Source organism: Vicia villosa, linkage group LG5, assembly GCF_029867415.1.
Source record: "Vicia villosa cultivar HV-30 ecotype Madison, WI linkage group LG5, Vvil1.0, whole genome shotgun sequence".
Classification (NCBI taxonomy): domain Eukaryota; kingdom Viridiplantae; phylum Streptophyta; class Magnoliopsida; order Fabales; family Fabaceae; genus Vicia; species Vicia villosa.
In genome coordinates this window covers 22,582,922-22,606,096 of record NC_081184.1, presented here as the reverse complement: position 1 = coordinate 22,606,096, position 23,175 = coordinate 22,582,922, and the positions used below count along the sequence as shown (strand labels likewise).

Sequence of the window (23,175 nt, the reverse complement as noted above, 5' to 3'; positions counted from 1 at the left end):
GAGTGATAAATTGCTTCAAGATTTTCTTTATTCCCGTATAGTCGTGTGTATGATTATTTGTTTCTCGTCAACTCTTATATAAGAGTATGACGGACAAGTGTGTGATCCTCTTCTCCTTTACCGAGCAAAGAAGAAACAGTTCAAAAACCACAGTTACCGTCACCCTTAACATTGGCAATCTGTTCAATGTATTTGTGCATAAAAATCGACATATCCTCGATGAATAGAACTTTTGTGGAGGCGGTGAAGGAGGTGGTTTGCTAATGTGAGCTCCTTTGAAAACACTTTTCTTAGCTTTCGGAGTTGGTGAATCGGGAAAACATTTGTCAACGTATTCAAAATATGACGGACTCCGTATCATTGAATTATCACTCGATGTAGTTTTAATCTTCTTAGGTGCTTCTTTTGTTTTTACCAGTTGAGAGGGTGGTTTTAAAATTGTACTTTCAACATATTTCAATAAAGCGGGATATTTCTCGCACATCTTCCTCAAAAGTATAATAGCATCAGCATATACCTCTTTTGTGGAAGCATTTATTATAACATTCCATGCATTCATAATTTTTTTCACTATAACACCCGTCTTGACCATTTTTCCATCTTCGGCCTCTATATGTTTTGTCTTACCCCAGGTTTAACCCGACTTCTCACATTCTTTGTAGTGTGATACCTACAGAGTAATGCATAAAAATTATGAAATATCTTTGCAACCCAATTCATTAAAACAGTATCACGGTCGGTAACAATGACTTTCGATATTTCTTCTTGATCCTTCAACATTTCCCGACACACCTCTAAAGCCCAAGCAAAGTTGTCCTCTTTTTCGCACTCTAGAAATGCATACCCGGAAGAATAAGTCTTCTCATTAGAGGTAACACCAATAATTTCCAATAATGGAAGCCTATACTTGTTGGTCTTATACGTCGAACCAATTATGAGCACATTGGGAAACATGTTGAACAACTTTATGGAATCACGATGAGTCCAAAATATATCTCTATCTGTTACTCCATCATCACATCTCTGGTGCTTAGACACGTAAAATTGTTATCATCTAGAAATTTCAAGAGGTGTTGTGTTTCGGTTCTATCCCCACTAAGCGCTAATTTAGTTTGATAGCGCCTGTTGTACACTTGCCTGATATTTGTGATATTCCCGAGTTGTTTATGCTTCAAGGTTGCAAGTACGTTTTTGGGTTGCACCAAATTCAATGTCATGTCACAAACACATTCCTTCTCTTCCAGCATGAGACGACATGCAACTGGATGACTAGCTAACTTTTCACACAAATAATGGTTATGTAAATCACATATCACATTAAATCTCCATTTATCATTTGCCAACCAATAACCACGCAACTTAAATGGATATTCACAGTTTCTTTAGCCGATATCTTCTTGTTTGAAATTCCGAAAAGAAGGTCTATATTTCCCACTTCTTTTGCATGTTAATATCACAAATGCACTTCTTCTATCTGAATCATTATCGGACCTTCCGATTACGACACCAAAGCCCAGTTTGGACGCCTCTGTATGAATCCATTGCAACATGTGATCAGGAAATTCAAACTCTTGTTCATTTTTGAAATGGTTGTTAATATCTACCTCCTTCACTATCACACTTGAAGCATTTTGAGACACAATAAGTTTGAGGATAACATCAGGATGCACCGTACCAAATGAAAACAAAAACATAAAATACTCACTACAACGTGCAAGGGCTTTAAAAGCGCTTTTTTTGGGCTTTAAGAGCGCTGCCAAAGCCAGCGCTGCCGTAGGTAACGACAACGCTTTTGAAACTTCAAAAGCGCTCTCGTAGCCCCCCCTATAGCAGCGCTTTTTCCAGAAAAGCGCTCTCGTATCCCCCCTATATCAGCGCTTTTTCCAGAAAAGCGCTCTCGTAGCCTCCCTATAGCAGCGCTTTTTCCAGAAAAGCGCTCTCGTATCCCCCTTATATCAGCGCTTTTTCCAGAAAAGCGCTCTTGTAGCCTCCCCTATAGCAGCGCTTTTATCCAGAAAAGGGCTCTCGTATCCCCCCTATAGCAGCGCTTTTTCCAGAAGCGCTTTCGTAGGTTGCGTTTTTTTTAATCTTTTATGCTTCTTTTTTTATCTTAGGAAGTGCTGTACAGAAATAAGGAGTTTGACTTAATTTGTATTAGTTCTCATTCAAAAACATTAGGAATCTAACATATGCGTTAAACTAATTCTCTAAACTATCAAATTGTGATGCCACATTAGAAATCGTCATTTTTTATTAAAAAAACGGGGAAGGGAGAAATTACTATTAAATCAAATGGCACTAATGACAATTTTACAATCTACCCCGAGCGGATTTGAACTTTGTCTCGAGATTACACTTATAATGTCAAACTCTTACCGCCGAGTTAACACCTCGGCAGATGGTAACAAAACAAGTAAATCAAGAAAATCCACAATCCTAATTGATCTTTTAAAATAATTTAGTGAAGTAACCTGAGTTTGTAGGATTGCTTTGCGAACCAAGGTTGCTAATATTTGCAGAGGCTGATGCATTCCTACGAAGCTTAGTCGGAGTATAAGATCCTTCAGCCTCCCTACATATACAAGGGGAAATTTTCAATATTATATAAATAAATTGGAAGGAAAATTTTCAAATATTATTATATAAATAAACTTGAAGGAAAATAAATGTATTCCCAAAGTTAACTAATAAAGATCTAGGGCCTGTTTGAATGGCTTCTTGTTTTTAATTTTTAAAATTTATTTTATAAATTAGTTTTAAAAAGTATTTTTGAAAAGAGAATTTTAAAAAAATTGTGTTTGATGATCTAGTTTTTGAAAATAGTTTTAAAAATGAAAAAAATAAAAATTTGATTGGTAAGTTTTAATGTTTGTGAATTAATTGAATATATATATATATATATATATATATATATATATATATATATATATATATATATATATATATATATATATATATATATATATATATATATATATATATATATATATATATATATATATTAATGGAAAAATACAATGTTTATGAAAAAGAAACGTGAGTTTAAATTAAAGCTGGATGCGTAAACATTTTAATTGAATTAAACCTATTAAAGAAAATAGAAACATTTTAATTGAATTATCGGAACTTAGGGTCTGTTTGTTATAGGTGAAATAAATGAGAGAGAAGTTGAGAGGAGAGAAGTTAAGAAGAAATACTCAAATTTGTTTGTTTGGTTTGAGAGAGAGAAATAAGAGAGAGTGATAAAAGTGTGGGGTCCATGTCTAATTTCAATCTTCTCTCAATAGAGAAGAAAGTGAGAAGAGAAGAACTTTTTCTCAAAAATGACGTTATTGTCCTCCGTGCATATTTATTACCTACTTTTTTTTTTCTTTCTGTTTTGTTGCTCTAGTAGTTGTTTTAGTGAGTCCATACGTGTGAAATATTTATGGAATTCATATAACACTCTTCATTTGATAATAAATACAAACAATTTATAAATTTGTTTTAAAATTACTTATGAAATTCATTGTATTATGTAATAAAATTTTATTCATAAAAATATAATAAAAATTAACTAAGAAATATTAAATTAACATAAACTTTATATAAAAAAATCTAACATAAAAATTTAAAAATCAAATCAAATAGTTTATTTAGTCCAAATTTATTATTTTGAGATTGAATAAATTTGAGAAAAGTAAATATTTAAAATAAAATTAATAAATCAACTTAATTTAATCAATCATGGGTTTTTCTGTCTTTTTCATAAAATAAGACACTTCTTTCTCTTATATTTCTCTCTTCTTTCTTTTGTACCAAACAACCCATCAAATCTACTATATTTCTCATCTTTTTCTCTCTTTTCACACTCTTTCTCACATATTTCTCTCTTTACAACTTCTTCTCTCAACCAAACACACCCTTAAGGTCTGTCCCACTGCTATGCTTGTGTCTTCTGCCTGCAACTAAAAGCTTCAAGTCAGGGATATGATTTTATAAGCTGTTTAATAACAAAATGTGTATCAAATTAGAATGCTTTTGGACCAATACATAGTGTGTTAGGAGTATCTAGTTTTGTTAATCCTCTATGGTTAACCATAACCAACTTCAAAAAACTACTATGCTAGAAGTTTAATAAAGCAACTATACCATCTTTGAAAATCTTGTCTTGAGCAAGAGCTGCAATTCTTTGCTTGAGAGCACTATTGTCAACATTAAGAAGCAAACGCTGATGATCCAAAAATGCAACTCGTGGAGAAAGTATTGAAACTTCGGCCTTCAATAATATCGGTCAACACAAAAGTCAATAACATTATTATCATTTCATTATTTCTACTACTATACTAGTACACATAAAATTTCTATATTCTATAATACTACATAAATATTTCCACAAAAAAAATTCAACAATTATCATAGTCACAAACCTGCAATGAAGTTACACTTCGTTCAAGCTCATATATGTATTGCAGCTTCCTCACTCGCGATCTTGGCGCCGATTGCCTATTCGCCAAGATTCTAATACAAAAACCAAAACCAGTTTCAGTTCCAAAACAGAAAAATATAATGCAGAAAATATCGTAAAGTTTTGAAGAACAAGATTACATGCATTTGCTTCATCATATGCTACCTTTTAACTCTCTTAGGATCGGTAATTCTGTCATTAGAAGAAGATGAATTGTTGTTGTTATTATTTTGAGGCTGTGAGTTTTCCTGTTTGCATTGGCTTTCAACCTCATCAGGTTCATTTTTCAATTGCTTCTCATCATCCTCCTCTTTCTTCATCTCTCTCAAATCACTCTCCTTCTTCTCTTCTTGCTTATTTATCATCTCATTCTCATTCTCATTGTTGACAAAGTTCTGATCAGAAGGACTCGAAGCATTCGACGAGGACAATATCGGCGGCATGTTATGCACACCAGCTATTTCATCGTTGAACATGGACATAAACTGTTCATCATCAAACTTGTCGAACTCATGGTCATCATCATTAATGTTGTTTTCATTTTCACCATTTTTCCCGCTGCAATCATCGAGCATTGGCGATTCTAGGAACACAACGGAGTCGCTGACAGACCGACGGTGAGCTCCCCGCCTAGCGGATGAGAAGTCGAGAAACTCGTCCACCCATGAAGGGTTTTGATTCTGATGATAATTGTGTTAGAACAAGATTTGTTCTGATCAATATTCTTAGTTTTGATGATAACAATGTATATGAATTTTGTATGAGATAATGTGGTACTCTAATACTATGCAATTTCCATTTCAGGAATTATATAAAGAGTATGCACAAAATCAGCACAAGAAGCACTGACTCAGAAGGTTCAGCATGCAACATCAAAACATGGTCTGGCAAGACATCAGAAGATGGTCAAGCAGATTCAGAACATGGTCTATGGAAGCATCAGAAGGACTTGAGATCAGAAGCAGAAGCACTGAAGTTCTCATGGTATCACGCTAAGAAGCACTTCAAGGTCAGAAGACAAGAAGATGCTCTGCACCAAGCTATTTGACTCTGATGATATTCAAACGTTGTTTACACAAACATCAGATCAGAAGCAAGTACAAGATGGTAGGCTACGCTGACTGACAAAAGGAACGTTAGTAGCTATTAAAGGCAACGTCAGTAGACACAGCGAAAGCAAGGCTCGAGGTAGTTGACAAAAGAGTGACACATTAAATGCAATGCTGTACGGATCAGGCAAAGCATTAAATGCTCCCAACGGTCATCTTCTCAAACGCCTATAAATAGAAGTTCTGATGAGAAGCTAAATAATAACACTTGCGCAAATATACAGAAACACTGTCAAATTCAAAAAGCTCTCAAACTTCATCTTCAACCTCACTACATTGCTGTTGTAATATCTTAGTGAGATTAAGCTTAAACTTAAGAGAAAATCACAGTTGTGATAATTGTGAATACAAGATTACAACTCTAAGTACAAGATTACAACTCTAAGATGTTTTTGATTTATGGCAAACTCAAATGAGCATCCAAACAACAAGGAGGAATCGGAAAAGCAAAGCATTTAATCACTCATGAAAGCACAGGATGATCTACTATGCATAAAGGTCGACTCAACACAAGCTAAACAAGAAAAATGCAGAAAATCAGCAGTTAGGTCGACCTACTGTCAACCTAGGTCGACCTAAAATGAAGAAAAAGCCATATACTGCTGCTAGGTCGACTCACAGACCATTTAGGTCGACGTAAAATGAAGAAATCTGCATATCAGTCTGCTAGGTCGACCTACATAACAACTAGGTCGACCTAATCTGTGAAAATGTCCCCAGAACGAATCAGAAGAGGATTCTGGTCGACCTACCCCTTCAACAGGTCGACCTAACTGGGAGCAAAATTCTGCAAGCTCTGCTAGGTCGACCTAAGCACTACAAGAGGTCGACCTAACTGATCAAGAATGCCAAAAATTCTGGTTCTCTCATCTCCAACTGTTATGCAATCATATATATTGTGCAAGGCTTAATTATTCAATGAAACACCAACGACTGAAAGATACACAAACGCTTCTCATCTTCGTTCTTCATCATCTCCAACACAATTACACATAATCATTCTTGCGTTGCGGGTTAGTGATGAGTTCGATAACGTCCATGGAACGGAATTGAAGATTCCCAGTGGGTGAAGGTTTGTGGGGTTTGTTGGTGAATAAAATCTGCGGGTTTTGTCCTCCACGACGGGTGGTTCTTGGGGTTTTTTATCAAGAGGCGTTCATTGAGGATTCGGCTGAGTGTAACGATTGAGGAACGGGGAGTTCAAGGAATCAAGACACTGCAGAAGGGAATCGAAGTGAAGCTCTTGGATAACCTTGATCTTGCTCAAGATTAAGGGGGAAGAAGATTCAAAGGATCGACATAATTGGTTTATCGTTTATCGCTTTGTTATCTTCTTTGTATATACTACTTTCAACATTAATGAAAGATTACCCAATTTCAATTTGGAATTGGGGGCAGACGTAGTCGTAGCGAGGACGATCGACGAACTGCCTAAACAAATATCGTGTTCTTGTCGCTTTTACTTTTTCATTTACATTCTGTTCATATTTGGTTATAATAGCAAATTGATCAACGATTCGAGTGTTAAGATTGTGAGCTAAGAATGTTCATAAACATCACAATCCATCACACATTGAATTACCTTCAATTTGATCATTATCACCAAGTGTTTGTATATTTGTTTCTATCACTCTTACTGCATTGCAAACATTGTCCATCATACAAAAAGTTAATCTGATTTTCAATAAGAGAAACGCCTTGATTCTGCAACATATACTCTTATCATTCAATTCAAGTCCTTGACTGGTTTTTTAAACACATATATAATCGTTTCGATAGCGGTTCGGAATAGACGCGAGTCGATTCAGAATCATTTCCGCTGAAAAGTCGTTTAAATCCGTAAAACTGTGAACGATCTATTCACCCCCCCTCTAGATCCTAAGGCCAGCGTCTAACAAGTGGCATCAAGGGCTCTGGTTGATTCCGTGCTACGTGAAACACTTATTGGAAAGATGGCTTCCGGACCTAAAGGGGCTCATAATAGAGCTCCAGTTTTCAACGGCGAAAACTACGGCTATTGGAAGGATTGTATGTGTGTCCATATCAATGCAATTGATAGGAACATCTGGACAGCTATTGTCAATGGTCCATTTCAGATCACTATGACAAATGCAGCTGGTGCAGTTGTTCCAAAACCAGAAGATACTTGGAATGCTGAAGATGAAAAGAGATATGCATACGACTGGAAAGCGAGAAACATTCTAATCTCAGCTCTAGGAGTTGATGAATACTATCGCGTTTCCCATTGTAGATCAGCTAAAGCTATGTGGGACACATTGCAAGTTGCCCACGAGGGAACGGATGATGTCAAACTAGCTAGGATCAATACGCTAACTCAAGAGTTCGAACTTTTCCACATGGAAGATGGTGAAACCATCGAAAGCATGCAGAAAAGATTCGTTCACCTGAAAAATCGATTAAATTCTCTTGATAGACCTGTTTCCAATGCAGTTGCTACTAACAAAATCTTAAGGTGTTTGAACAGGGAATGGCAACCCAAAGTTACAGCAATTAAGGAAGCAAATGATCTCAACACTTTAGACATTACCACTCTTTTTGGTAAACTAGAGGAACATGAACAGCATCTTAAATGCCTTGACATGCATGAGAAGAGGACAAAGAAAGAAAAGAACTTGGAGAAAGAGGTAGAGAAGAAGTCAATAGCTCTAAAAGCTTCGAGCTCCAAGACCTCAAAACGAGAGCCAAAGGATAGTGATACAAGTAATGACGAAGACTCCGATGATGAGGATATGGGACTGTTTGTGCGAAGATACAACAAATATCTAAAGAAAAATGGAGCAAAGCATTCTAACAAAGGATTGATCAACTATAGAAAGCAATCAACTAAGTTCAAACAAGATGACAACAACAAAGGAAAAATCAAAGGGCTATGCTTCAATTGTGGGAAAGCCGGTCACTACAAACCGGATTGTCCATACCTTGAGAAAGAAAAAGAGAAGAACCAAAGCAAAGGCCATAACAAATCTAAAAGAGCCTACATAGCATGGGAAAGTGATTCATCTAGTGAAAGCTCATCAAGCGATGAAGAAGAATTAGCAAACTTATGCTTTATGGCTCATCAATACAAGAGAAAGAAAGCTGTAAGTCATCTTAAACCTGAACTTGTAGATAAGGTATCTCATGATCAATTGAAGTTAGCTTTTGAAAAACTACATAGAGATGCAATTGAAGCTTTCAAACTTTTAGCCTCAAATAAGAAAATCTTTTCATACCTTGAATCCAAAGTTGAGAAGACCGAAAAGGATATGGAAGCTTTAAAACAATCTATGTTAGAGATTCAAAAGGATAAAGTTGATATCGACCCTACGTCATGGTTTGGTTGTGAGACATGTCACATTTGGCAAAAAGAAGTGAGATATTTAAAAACCAAATTGGACAAGGCTCTACAACCTAAAGTGACCTTTGCGGTTAATCCAAACAAATTCAAGAGATCTTATACTCCGCCATATAGCAAATACACCTTCGTACCTAAAGCATCAACCGGTAAAACGGTATATTCTCCTCATATTACCTGTCATTATTGTTGCAAAAAGGGACATACTATTGAAAAATGCAAGTTTAGGAGGATCTTAGTTCCTAAAGGCGTATTTCAATGGTTGCCTAAGTGTAACAATGTCTGTACTCACCATCTAGGACCCAATGAAGATTGGGGACCTTCCACTCTAATTTAATTTCGCAGGAAATGTGTCTTGACATCGCCGAAAGGTGGTGGTTCCTTGACAGCTGGTGCTCAAGACACATAAAGGAAGACATACCACTCTTGGTATGTCATCTATGAAGACAGAATGAAGAACCAGAAAAACACATAGGACGCATTACTTGATGTGCAAATTGGCAAGTTGCGTTGCAAAGAGATTTTAAACATATTATTAGCAGAATATTGTTTGGGATTATGTCCTACATCCGGGAGAACATCAAGTAATCGATACTAAAAGAGTTTTTCGCAAAAATCAACCTGTAAAACATTCCATCAAAACAATTCATCATCAAATCTAGGAGTATGGCACACTGACAAGAAGACTCCACACAATGATGACAAAACACCTACATATTGAGAAAGCGGTAACATGTTTATTGTTCACTTCCAAAAATTTTATTGATGCTATAATATGCTATCAATTAACATGCTTATAGTGACTTCATGTGTTCTTATCTACTCTTCTCAAATATTTATGTATATGTGTTCATCATTTTCATTCATAACATACAATGTTTGTGCATTCAAGCAAATGACAAAACAAAAATACATCATATAGAAACATTTCTAAGGCATTTTCATCATTTAAGGAAACTTAGGTCGACCTACTCTGTAGTTGAGTCGACCTACAGAAGAATCTTCTTTTCAGAAACTAAAAAGGCCCAGTTGCGTCGACCTACTCATGATTTAGGTCGACCTAAATTGGTCGGTTTTCATGTTATTTCTGTTAGGTCGACCCAGCCACACTTTAGGTCGACCTACTGCGTTAAGTTTTCCAGATTTGGGTCTGTTAGGTCGACCCGACCCACTCTCATTCATTCAAAACATTCCATCTTTTCATCCCCTCTCATTCTCATCACATTTGGTACGGCTAACCCTAACTCCTCAAACTCAAAACTGCTCAAATCATCCTTCTTACACAAAATCATCAACAACTATGCCTCCAAAATCAAGAAAGGGAAAGGAAGTTGCATCTGGATCATCCTCACAACCGGTAAGTGCTGTAGCCCTTGTTCACCCTGATTGTAGAGATAATTTTGAAAAATGGCAAATGAAAAGGAAGGTAGTGAAGCAGTATATCTTCAATCAACATGTTGCTAAAAATATGCATATTCCTGAAGTTGTGAGTCTTATTGAGCATCAAAATGTTCATCCCCTTTTGGAATGTGCCACACCATACTGTGAGAACACTGTTAGGGCATTCTATGCAGGGTTCACAAGAGAGGCAGGCTGTAATTTTAGGTTTAAGATGGGGTCAAGATCTCATATCGTTGACAAACGTACTTGGATTAGTATCTTTGGTCTCAACATTGTAGGCGATGAATTACGTATAGAAGACGGGGACGTACCGGGAATCTATGATCATGTGGCCTACATGAAGTCTATCCTCAAAGATCCTTCCGTCTTTGACAAACCTAATGAAACAATAACAGCCGGTCACCTGAAGAGAGATCCTAGGCTTCTAAATTGGGTCATCTCAAGAGTCATTCGACCACGAGCAGGCGGATTTTCCAGAATTGAAAGGAATGAAATTGTGTTGATGTACTTGATCCAAAACAGAACACGTGTGCACTGGCCACACTTTCTAACTGCTAAGTTTGAGGAAGTAAAGCAGAAGACTACTGCTCTCTGCTATGGCTCGATCATACAAACAATTGTGAACCATTTCGGCATGAAGCTCGATGGATTATCATACATTAACATGAAACAGAACCAGGACTTTTCCCAAACAACCTTAACCCTCATGGGATATCATTGGGATCCAAATAGGGGAACCTATTATCTTATTCAAAAGGGGACTGGAAAAATCATCTACAACTATGATGATCCTACAGAATTCGGTCTCACTGCAGAAAATGAAGAAGAAGGAAATGATCAAGAAATAGCAAATGATGAAGATCATACCATGGAAGACGCAGCTCATGACACGAATGCAAATTGGAGATATGTTCCGCCACAACAAGAGGATATCCCTTGGGGATACACAGCTCCACCTCCTCCTGATCAATCCAACATAATATCTATGCTTGAAGCTATGCAACTTCAACAACAGCAGAACTTTGAAACTCAACAGCTTCAATTTCAAACAATGCAGCAGCTTCAACAAGATAGATATGAGGAACAACAACGTCAATATCAATCGTTGTACGGCTTGGTTCAGGAACAAAAGAACGATTTTGAGACGTTTGCATCCAACTCTGTATTGAGGCAGAATCAGTTTGAGGAAACGGCATTGCATCGCCATGCTAACATAAGCCAAAGCTTCAACACTCTTAACATGTCTGTGCTGGATTTGTTGGAACAGGTTGAAGAAGATCGACCTCATACATTTCAAAGAGGAAGAGGAAGAAGGGGCAGGCGTTAGGACATATTGTTTATCATATCATCATTTCATTGCATTTCATGTCATTAAGCTTCTTTTAGTTAAAAACATTATATGATGTAGTAATCTCTGTTTTCTTTTATTAATCTTTTGAACTGCTATGTATGTTGTTGGTTTTCTTTAAAACATGTTCAGTTCTTATGATTTCACCATTTACATGTTATCTATCTCTATGACTACCGATATTCTTTATTTCTCTTGTTACTCTCCTACTTTGTTTTCTTTGTTTCTCTTTTTGATGTTGTCAAAGGGGGAGATAGAGATACAATAGATGCTGAGTGCTGAGTGTACGGGGGAGCTTTGTGGAGAGATTGCTTGGTTGAGAAATAGATGCTGGATGTACGGGGGAGCCTTGTTGAGTCTGTGTCACTTACTACCAAAGCTTTTGACTATTGGTTTGCCATCATCAAAAAGGGGGAGTATGTGAATACAAGATTACAACTCTAAGTACAAGATTACAACTCTAAGATGTTTTTGATTTATGGCAAACTCAAATGAGCATCCAAACAACAAGGAGGAATCGGAAAAGCAAAGCATTTAATCACTCATGAAAGCACAGGATGATCTACTATGCATAAAGGTCGACTCAACACAAGCTAAACAAGAAAAATGCAGAAAATCAGCAGTTAGGTCGACCTACTGTCAACCTAGGTCGACCTAAAATGAAGAAAAAGCCATATACTGCTGCTAGGTCGACTCACAGACCATTTAGGTCGACGTAAAATGAAGAAATCTGCATATCAGTCTGCTAGGTCGACCTACATAACAACTAGGTCGACCTAATCTGTGAAAATGTCCCCATAACGCATCAGAAGAGGATTCTGGTCGACCTACCCCTTCAACAGGTCGACCTAACTGGGAGCAAAATTCTGCAAGCTCTGCTAGGTCGACCTAAGCACTACAAGAGGTCGACCTAACTGATCAAGAATGCCAAAAATTCTGGTTCTCTCATCTCCAACTGTTATGCAATCATATATATTGTGCAAGGCTTAATTATTCAATGAAACACCAACGACTGAAAGATACACAAACGCTTCTCATCTTCGTTCTTCATCATCTCCAACACAATTACACATAATCATTCTTGCGTTGCGGGTTAGTGATGAGTTCGATAACGTCCATGGAACGGAATTGAAGATTCCCAGTGGGTGAAGGTTTGTGGGGTTTGTTGGTGAATAAAATCTGCGGGTTTTGTCCTCCACGACGGGTGGTTCTTGGGGGTTTTTATCAAGAGGCGTTCATTGAGGATTCGGCTGAGTGTAACGATTGAGGAACGGGGAGTTCAAGGAATCAAGACACTGCAGAAGGGAATCGAAGTGAAGCTCTTGGATAACCTTGATCTTGCTCAAGATTAAGGGGGAAGAAGATTCAAAGGATCGACATAATTGGTTTATCGTTTATCGCTTTGTTATCTTCTTTGTATATACTACTTTCAACATTAATGAAAGATTACCCAATTTCAATTTGGAATTGGGGGCAGACGTAGTCGTAGCGAGGACGATCGACGAACTGCCTAAACAAATATCGTGTTCTTGTCGCTTTTACTTTTTCATTTACATTCTGTTCATATTTGGTTATAATAGCAAATTGATCAACGATTCGAGTGTTAAGATTGTGAGCTAAGAATGTTCATAAACATCACAATCCATCACACATTGAATTACCTTCAATTTGATCATTATCACCAAGTGTTTGTATATTTTTTTCTATCACTCTTACTGCATTGCAAACATTGTCCATCATACAAAAAGTTAATCTGATTTTCAATAAGAGAAACGCCTTGATTCTGCAACATATACTCTTATCATTCAATTCAAGTCCTTGAATGGTTTTTTAAACACATATATAATCGTTTCGATAGCGGTTCGGAATAGACGCGAGTCAATTCAGAATCATTTCCGCTGAAAAGTCGTTTAAATCCGTAAAACTGTGAACGATCTATTCACCCCCCCTCTAGATCCTAAGGCCAGCGTCTAACAATAATAGCTTTATAAGAAGCATTATAACTCTTAAACGATTTTGTTTACATTAAGTTGTAAGAACTAAAGTGATCAGGTTGTTGATCAGTATACTCTAGAAAGTCTTAGAGGGTATCTAAGTAGTTGGTTCCTAGAGTGATCAGGTTGTGATCAGTATACTCTAGAAGACTTAGAAGTTATCTAAGTGGAAAACCATTGTAATCTTGTGTGATTAGTGGATTAAATCCTCAGGTGAGTTAAATCACTCCAAGGGGGTGGACTGGAGTAGTTTAGTTAACAACGAACCAGGATAAAAATCATTGTGCAAATTGTTTTTATCTTACAAGTTTTAAAAGCTACACTTATTCAAACCCCCCTTTCTAAGTGTTTTTCTATCCTTCAATTGGCATCAGAGTGTCGGTTCTAAGGTGCAAGCACTTAACCGTGTTTAGAAAAGATTCAGGAAGAGAAAAACGCTTAAGTCAAGATGGCTGGTTAAGATCCAACAAATACATCTACATCTGGCTCTGCTGAGCAATACAATGGAAATGGTAACAATGGTTATACTAGACCACCAGTATTTGATGGTGAAAACTTTGAATACTGGAAAGATAAACTTGAAAGTTACTTCCTTGGTCTAGATGGTGACTTATGGGATCTCCTGATGGATGGTTACAAACATCTAGTGAAAGCTACTGGTGTAGAGCTTACAAGACAAGAAATGAATGATGATCAAAAGAAGCAATTCAAAAATCATCATAAGTGTAGGACTGTTTTGCTGAATGCTATCTCTCATGCTGAATATGAGAAGATATCTAACAGGGAAACTACCTATGATATATATGAGTCATTGAAAATGACCCATGAAGGAAATGCCCAAGTCAAGGAAACTAAAGCTCTTGCCTTGATCCAGAAATATGAAGCCTTCAAGATGGAGGATGATGAAAATATTGAGAAGATGTTCTCAAGATTTCAAACGCTAACTGCTGGATTGAGAGTTCTTGACAAGGGATACACAAGGGCTGATCATGTCAAGAAGATCATCAGAAGCTTGCCAAGAAGATGGGGTCCTATGGTGACTGCTTTCAAAATTGCCAAGAATCTGAATGAAGTATCTCTTGAAGAATTGATCAGTGCTTTGAGGAGTCATGAAATTGAGCTGGATGCTAATGAATCTCAGAAGAAAGGTAAGTCTATTGCATTAAAATCTAATTATAAAAAATGCACTAACGCTTTTCAGGCTGAAGAAGTAGATTCTGAAGAGTCAGAATCAGAAGAAGAAGATGAACTGTCCATGATCTCCAGAAGGGTTAACCAACTCTGGAAGAGCAAGCAAAGAAAGTTCAAGAACTTCAGAAGTTCAAAGAAGCCTGAAAGAGGAGAATCTTCTGGAGGCAGAAGATCTGACAAGAAGAAGGTCATCTGCTATGAATGCAATGAGCCTGTACACTTTAAGAATGAATGTCCAAAGTTTCAGAAGGAGAACCCCAAGAAGAAGTTTCATAAGAAGAAAGGTCTTATGGAAACATGGGATGATTCAGAATCAGAATCAGAATCTGACTCTGAAGGCGAGCAGGCAAACTTTGCACTGATGGCCACAGTGGATGACGGATCAGAATCTACATCAGAATTAGATTCTGAAGAGGTATTTTCTGAACTATCTAGAGAAGAGTTAGTTTCCAGTTTAACTGAACTTCTGGAACTCAAGGCTCATCTTAGTATCAAATACAAAAAGCTGAAAAAGCTATTTGAATTTGAAACTAAGAAGCTGGAAGTGGAAATTCTGAAATGAAGGAAAAAGTTTTAAAATTATCCAAAGATATTGGATCTCCTTCTAAATCAGAAAAATCCATTCTGAAAGAATATGACTCGAGCTTCAGAAAGTTTCTATCTAGAAGTATTGGAAGAAGTCATCTTGCTTCTATGATATATGGTGTTTCTGGAAACAAAAGGATTGGCGTTGGCTATGAGGGTGATATCCCACATAAATTTGAACCTGTAGATGATTTGAAAATCACATACAAGCCATTGTATGATCAGTTCAAATATGGCCACTCACATGATATTAGGCTCACTTCACATGCCAAAAGCTTTAACACTTCACACACCAAGAAGCATGTGACACAACCTAAAAAATATCAGGCTGCCAAACCTAAAGAATATCATGCTGTTCCTCCTGTTACTTATCATGCTAAACCCAAGTTCAATCAGAACTTGAGGAAAACTAACAAGAAATGACCCAAGAAACTGTGGGTACCTAAGGAGAAGATAATTTCTGTTGCAGATATCCTTGGCAGCAAAGAAGACAAAGCACAAAATGTCATGGTACCTAGACTCTGGGTGCTCGCGACACATGACGGGAAGAAGGTCTATGTTCCAAGACCTGGTGCTTAAATCTGGTGGAGAAGTCAAGTTTGGAGGAGATCAGAAGGGCAAGATTATTGGCTCTGGAACCATAAGTATTGGTAACTCTCCTTCCATAACTAATGTACTTCTTGTAGAAGGATTAGCGCATAACTTATTGTCCATAAGTCAATTAAGTGACAATGGTTATGACATTATCTTCAATCAAAAGTCTTGCAAGGCTGTAAGTCAGAAGGATGGCTCAATCCTATTTACAGGCAAGAGAAAGAACAACATTTATAAGATTGATCTTTCAGATCTTGAGAAGCAGAAGGTGACTTGCCTTATGTCTATTTCTGAAGAGCAATGGGTCTGGCACAGAAGATTAGGACATGCTAGTTTGAGAAAGATTTCTCAGATTAACAAACTAAATCTGGTCAGAGGACTCCCAAATCTGAAATACAAATCAGATGCTCTTTGTGAAGCATGTCAGAAGGGCAAGTTCTCCAAACCTGCTTTCAAATCGAAGAATGTTGTCTCTTCCTCAAGGCCGTTAGAACTTCTGCACATTGATCTGTTTGGACCAGTCAAAACAGCATCTGTCAGAGGGAAGAAATATGGATTAGTCATCGTAGATGATTATAGCCGCTGGACATGGGTAAAGTTCTTAAAACACAAGGATGAGTCTCATTCAGTGTTCTTTGAATTCTGCACTCAGATTCAATCTGAGAAGGAGTGCAAAATCATAAAGGTCAGAAGTGATCATGGTGGTGAATTTGAGAACAGATTCTTTGAGGAGTTCTTCAAAGAAAATGGTATTGCCCATGATTTCTCTTGCCCTAGAACTCCACAGCAAAATGGAGTTGTAGAGCGAAAGAATAGGACTCTACAAGAAATGGCCAGAACCATGATCAATGAAACCAATATGGCTAAGCACTTTTGGGCAGAAGCAATAAACACTACATGTTATATTCAGAATAGAATCTCTATAAGACCTATTCTAAATAAGACTCCTTATGAATTGTGGAAGAACAGAAAGCCCAACATTTCATATTTTCATCCTTTTGGATGTGTCTGTTTCATTCTGAATACTAAATATCATCTTGGTAAGTTTGATTCTAAGGCACAAAAATGTTTCCTTCTTGGATATTCTGAACGCTCTAAAGGCTACAGAGTATATAACACTGAAACATTGGTTGTAGAAGAATCAATCAATATCAGATTTTATGATAAGCTTGGTCTTGAAAAGCCAAAGCAGGTTGAGAATTTTGCAGATATAGATATTGATATATCAGAAGCTGTAGAACTAAGAAGCAAAGTTTCAAAAGCTGAAAATCTCAGAAGCAAAGAATCAGAAGATCAAGTTGCTGCATCTTTAGAGAATCTCAGAATTTCTAAAGAGCCAACAGTCAGAAGATCTTCTATACTCACCTCAGCTCACTCAGAAGATGTGATTCTCTGAAAGAAAGATGATCCTATCAGAACTAGATCATTTCTAAAGAATGGTAGTCAGAATCGGTGACCAGAATCAGAAGATGAAAAGCTCTATTCATCATCAGAAGCAAATGCAATGCAACACAGCTGTCATCAAGTGTTCTTCTGATGGTGAACACGTGTTTGCACGGATGGTAAAAACGTGAGTGAATCTGATGGGACGCTGCCCTAGGTAACTGTGTAAATCATTTCAATTACCACGTTCTCTCACCTAACGTCACTCATCATTTAATGCAGTTGATTTCAATTGATTCTGTAACTGTTCATTCTCATAAGTTTATTGCATTCTTTTTTCAAATCCGCCTCTATAAATATATTTCAAATCATAACGTTTATCTTTTTCGCTCCCATTCTCTCTCTCTCCTTGTGCATGCATTTTTGTAACCTCTTTGTCCTTTTCTCTAACCCTAAGCGCAAACCCAGAAATATTTCTTGCAATCTCAGTACTGTTTTAATGGTTGCTTCATCTTCTCTCAACGCTGGTTCATCTGCTCCTATCCATCTTCAAGAAGAAGATCAGCAAATTGTTCCAGTTATCTCCTGCTCTATTCCCAAAAAGGAGTTGGAAGTTATCTGTGAATTTATGATAGTCTTGAAGAACATGAGTTTCATCTTAAAGAAGATATCATATTTCAAGGATGGACTTCATTATTTGCTGAGTTCTGTGGACCAGTTTACCCAGATCTTGTAAAAGAATTTTGGGTACACGCTGTTGTAGCTCCTAAATCTATTCTGTCTTTTGTTCATGGGAAGTTTGTGGTCGTTACTGAAAACATCCTGAGAATGGTGTTTGATCTAAGAAACCCTGAGGGTGCTCATGAAATTGATCTAAGGGCTGATTGGGATGAGGTGTTGGCTACTCTCTATAAAGACGTGAAGAAAACCGATCGTGTCAAGGGCATGAAGGATCTCTACAAAATCTGGACCAAGATTCTTCTGGGATGTTTCTATCACAGGAAAGCAACCCATTCTGCAGATTTTGTCAATAATGAGCAGAAATACATTCTGTATTGCATTGCCACTCAAAAGAAGGTTGATGTTATCTACATAATCTTCAAACACATGTGGAATGTTGTGAGGGATTCCAGAAATGCCTTCAGAACAAAGAAGTGTACAATTATTCCTTTTGGAAGAATTATTACAAATCTTCTGGTTCATTCCAAGATTGTTGGAGACTTGGAAGCTCAAGGGATCATCAAAAATCTTGTTGTTGATACTGGAAGTTGCTTGAATGCTCTCACCTTGAGAAAGATGAGTGTTATTGATGTTATCATACAAACCCCTCAACCTCTTCCTGGAGCAAGAAGCAGAAGAGATCCTGTTCTTGCTGACTTAGAGTCCTTCTTCAGAAGTGAGCTGCCAGGAGTCAGAACTAAATATCTGAACTCACTCAAGGAAGAAAAAGGAAAAGTTGCTCCTGCTAAAGGTGGTCGCAAGAAAGTTTCCACTTCCAGGCCTGCTGCTTCAGAAGATGTTTCAGAAGCTGCACCTGATGCTGTTGTCAAGAAGGAAAGAAGGAAAAATCGAAAATTTGATCATCCTTCTGTTAACCAGGAGAAGGTAGTCCAAAGTGTAGCTGCTGCTACGGTCGTTGTTGAGAAAGCTGCTCAAGAAGAAGTTGTTGCTGAAGAAGTTCAGGAAGTTGTAGTTGAAAATAAAGATAGTGAAAAAGAGACTGCTGAGAAGAAGAAGAAGAAGAAGAAGAAGAAGAAGGAGAAGAAGAGAAAAATGAAAAATAAGAATGTGGAAAGTGAAAAGGCTGTTGAAAAGAAGAAGAAAAGAAAAAGAAAATTGATCATTGAAGATTCGGATGAAGAAGAAGAAGCTCAAGAAGCTATGAATCAGCCAGAAGGAAGTACTCAAGAACCAACAACTCAAGTAGTTGAAGGTCAGAAGGCTGTTGATAATGAGAAGGAGAGACTGGAATCTGCCAGAAGAAGAGAAATTTCTCTTGGGAAGGCAAAGATTATGGAAAAGCAGAAGAGTAAGAAGCAGAGGAAATTGGAGGCTGTGTTTGAGGCTATTCAGAAGGTGTCAAAAGGTATACATCTCTCTAAACCTGATTTTGTTCCTGCTTTACGTTCAGAAGTTGCATCAATAAATGTTGCTCAAACCCCTGAACCAGTGAATCAACCAGAAAAAGCCCCATCAGAATCACCCATAAATATCCATGTTCTCACACCTCCTTCTTCTCCTGTAACCAATACTCTTACCCCTTCTCATTCACCCATCACAAATGTTCCCATTCCTCCCTCTCCATCCACAACCAACATTGTTTCTGACCAGGCCCTTGAAAACCCTATTCTTGATATTCAACCCCTTCAAACTCTCTTTCCACCTCACAAAAATATATCCACTTCTCAACCCCCACCTCATGCAAACTATGAACCCATTCCTTCCACCTCTCAAAATAATCCCTCTGTATCAGATCTCCCAGATTCTGCATCACATAAGCAATTGCTCCGTGACTGTAATTACACACCCAAGCCTCGTCCTGAAGCTGAGCTGGTAGTGTTAGATTCTAAGAATGAAGCAGAATCATCCTTCCATCTTGATAGAGAACCTCAACCCTATTCTGTCCCAAAACCAGATTCTCCCATAACCAAAATAAATTCTCGCCGAGCATACCCTACTGGTGTAATCTATGAAATGATAAAGAGGAATCTCAGAAGTATCTTTGACACTCTCAGAATAGCTCATCATGCTGGATTAAATGATGTTGCTATGCGAAAATTTTGGAGACTCTTCCGAAGAAAAGCAGATGCTTTTTTTGAAGAACTTCAGGAAATTTGTGTAGAACTTGCTCCACGACCTTGTGGAATTCTGAGGCCCTATGAAGATTTTTGGTTCAGTCGTCTTGGGGGAAGATATTGTCTTGAAGAAAAGGAATTCATTGATGAACTTGCTGAAGCACGAGTCTCTGCGGAGTTGGAAGCTAATCCTTGTAGGGAGATTGTGGTCTGGAGACCTAGGTATCTAGTTCTGACTGGAGACTTCAAGTCATTGTTTGACTTTCTGAGGGAAAATCCTTCTGAGGAGGACCCCAATTTGTTCATTCCAGAAGTTGTTGATCCTCCAGAAGTTGAAGGTCCTTCTGCTCCAAGGAATCTTGCTGCCATTCTTCAAGCTCTTGAGAATGGAGATTATGATCTTCCTGCTCTTGAGTATGAAGAAGATGCTTATATGGGAGAAGCTGATGCTGAAGATCATTCTGCTGAGACTATTCCTGTTGAGGAAAATCACGATGATGATCTGACAATAGAAGCTGCTGTTGAGATTGTTGTTCCTCTGAACAGAAGTTGTGAAGCTTCTTCTGGTGAACCCTCTCTTCTGGTGAAGACTCTAGAGGTTATTCAGAAGAACCAAGCTGAGCTAGCTTCTCATATGGACAAGTAAGAAGACACCAATGCTGAGTTCCGCTCTTTCATGGAGAGGCAGACTGAGAGCAATGCTGGGATTCATGACATGCTGGCCAAGATTATGTCTAAGTTAGGGGCGTCTTAGTCCTTTGTATCTTAGTTGTTTCTTTGTTTCTTGCATCTGTCTTCTATGCTTCTTCCTTGTACCTTCTGATAATTCTCTTTTGCTATCAATGAAAATTATCTTCTTTTCTCTCATATTATTTGGTTTTTCATCTGAATCTTTTGTGTTTTTGATGTTATGACAAAAAGGGGGAGAAAATGTGATAAATGATCTGATTTATTTTATCAGTTGCTGGGAGAAAGTCTCCACATTTCTAACAGAACGTGCAAGTTCTATGTCTTTGAGTGTTTTGCAGGAAGTGAAGATATTCTTAAAAGCTCAACATGAGAAGCAAAGACATGGGAAAAGCAATTCTGTATGGAAACAAGCTCATGGAAATTGAAGCATTATGAAGCTTCAAGATCAGAAGCAAGAAGGAAGAATGTTATGATATTCTGATGATAGAATATGCTCTAACACATTCTTATTCCTTATATGTTCTGATGCATGCTTTAGTTCTAAATATGCTCTGAAACATTATTGTTTTTGCTCTGATACATATTATATGTTCTGATACATATTTTATGTTCTGATTCATTCATGCTCTGAATTTTGTCGTGTAGTTTGTTTTGAAACATTTCAGGATGTAGAGATGCTCTGATGATGCTCTGGTACATTCAACAATGTTCTGATACAATCTAGCATGCAATGATTCAAGAAGAAATTCAAGCTCTGAAGCTGTCCTATGGAAGCAAGAATCAGAAGCTATGGATGTTCTGAAAGATCTAAGCATATGTGATCATCTCAACTGAAATGGAAAATACTCAGGGAAGTCCTTTATTTATAAATTTCTTCCAGTATTTATTTCAGGGGGAGATTGTTAATCTCAGGGGGAGACATATTCACACACTATGTCTATATGCTTATGCTATAGCTGTGTAATTGTCTTTAGCCGTCTGATATTCTGATTGCAAATTCATATCATTTATATATGTTTTTGTCATCATCAAAAAGGGGGAGATTGTTAGAACAAGATTTGTTCTGATCAATATTCTTAGTTTTGATGATAACAATGTATATGAATTTTGTATGAGATAATGTGGTACTCTAATACTATGCAATTTCCATTTCAGGAATTATATAAAGAGTATGCACAAAATCAGCGCAAGAAGCACTGACTTAGAAGGTTCATCATGCAACATCAGAACATGGTCTGACAAGACATCAGAAGATGGTCAAGCAGAATCAGAACATGGTCTATGGAAGCATCAGAAGGACTTGAGATCAGAAGCAGAAGCACTGAAGTTCTCATGGTATCACGCTAAGAAGCAGAAGACAAGAAGATTCTCTGCACCAAGCTGTTTGACTCTGATGATATTCAAACGTTGTTTACACAAACATCAGATCAGAAGCAAGTACAAGATGGCAGGCTACGCTGACTGACAAAAGGAACGTTAGTAGCTATTAAAGGCAACGTCCGTAGACACAACGAAAGCAAGGCTCGAGGTAGTTGACAAAAGAGTGAAACATTAAATGCAATGCTGTACGGATCACGCAAAGCATTAAATGCTCCCAACGGCCATCTTCTCAAACGCCTATAAATAGAAGTTCTGATGAGAAGCTGAATAATAACACTTGCGCAAATATACAGAAACATTGTCAAATTCAAAAAGCTCTCAAACTTCATCTTCAACCTCACTACATTGCTGTTGTAATATCTTAGTGAGATTAAGCTTAAACTTAAGAGAAAATCACAATTGTGACAATTGCTTTATAAGAAGCATTGTAACTCTTAAACGATTTTGTTTACATTAAGTTGTAAGAACTAGAGTGGTCAGGTTGTTGATCAGTATACTCTAGAAAGTCTTAGAGGGTATCTAAGCAGTTGGTTCCTAGAGTGATCAGGTTGTGATCAATATACTCTAGAAGACTTAGAAGTTATCTAAGTGGAAAACCATTGTAATCTTGTGTGATTAGTGGATTAAATCCTCAGGTGAGGTAAATCACTCCAAGGGGGTGGACTGGAGTAGTTTAGTTAACAACGAACCAGGATAAAAATCATTGTGCAAATTTTTTTTATCTTACAAGTTTTAAAAGCTACACTTATTCAAATCCCCCCTTTCTAAGTGTTTTTCTATCCTTCAAATTGTTTGTGTTAACGTTGCTGTTAGGTAATCAGCATATATTAGAATTTGATAAATGTCAAGAACCAAAGCTAAAGCTACTTGTACTTATCTACCTTATCTAGAATCTAGAACCTG

General features: G+C 37.3%; 1 protein-coding gene across 1 annotated transcript; it reads right to left on the bottom strand.

Annotated features, from left to right (window-relative positions):
- Positions 1-634: 634 nt before the first annotated feature.
- Positions 635-5,133, bottom strand: LOC131604354 (basic leucine zipper 34-like; the record flags this gene model as incomplete). Its single annotated transcript, XM_058876798.1, has 7 exons — positions 635-670; positions 793-1,029; positions 1,188-1,277; positions 2,472-2,572; positions 4,132-4,258; positions 4,410-4,500; positions 4,613-5,133. Coding segments are annotated over 7 exons (1,203 nt in total), but the record flags the coding sequence as incomplete, so codon positions are not given.
- Between the last annotated feature and the right edge of the window lie 18,042 nt (positions 5,134-23,175).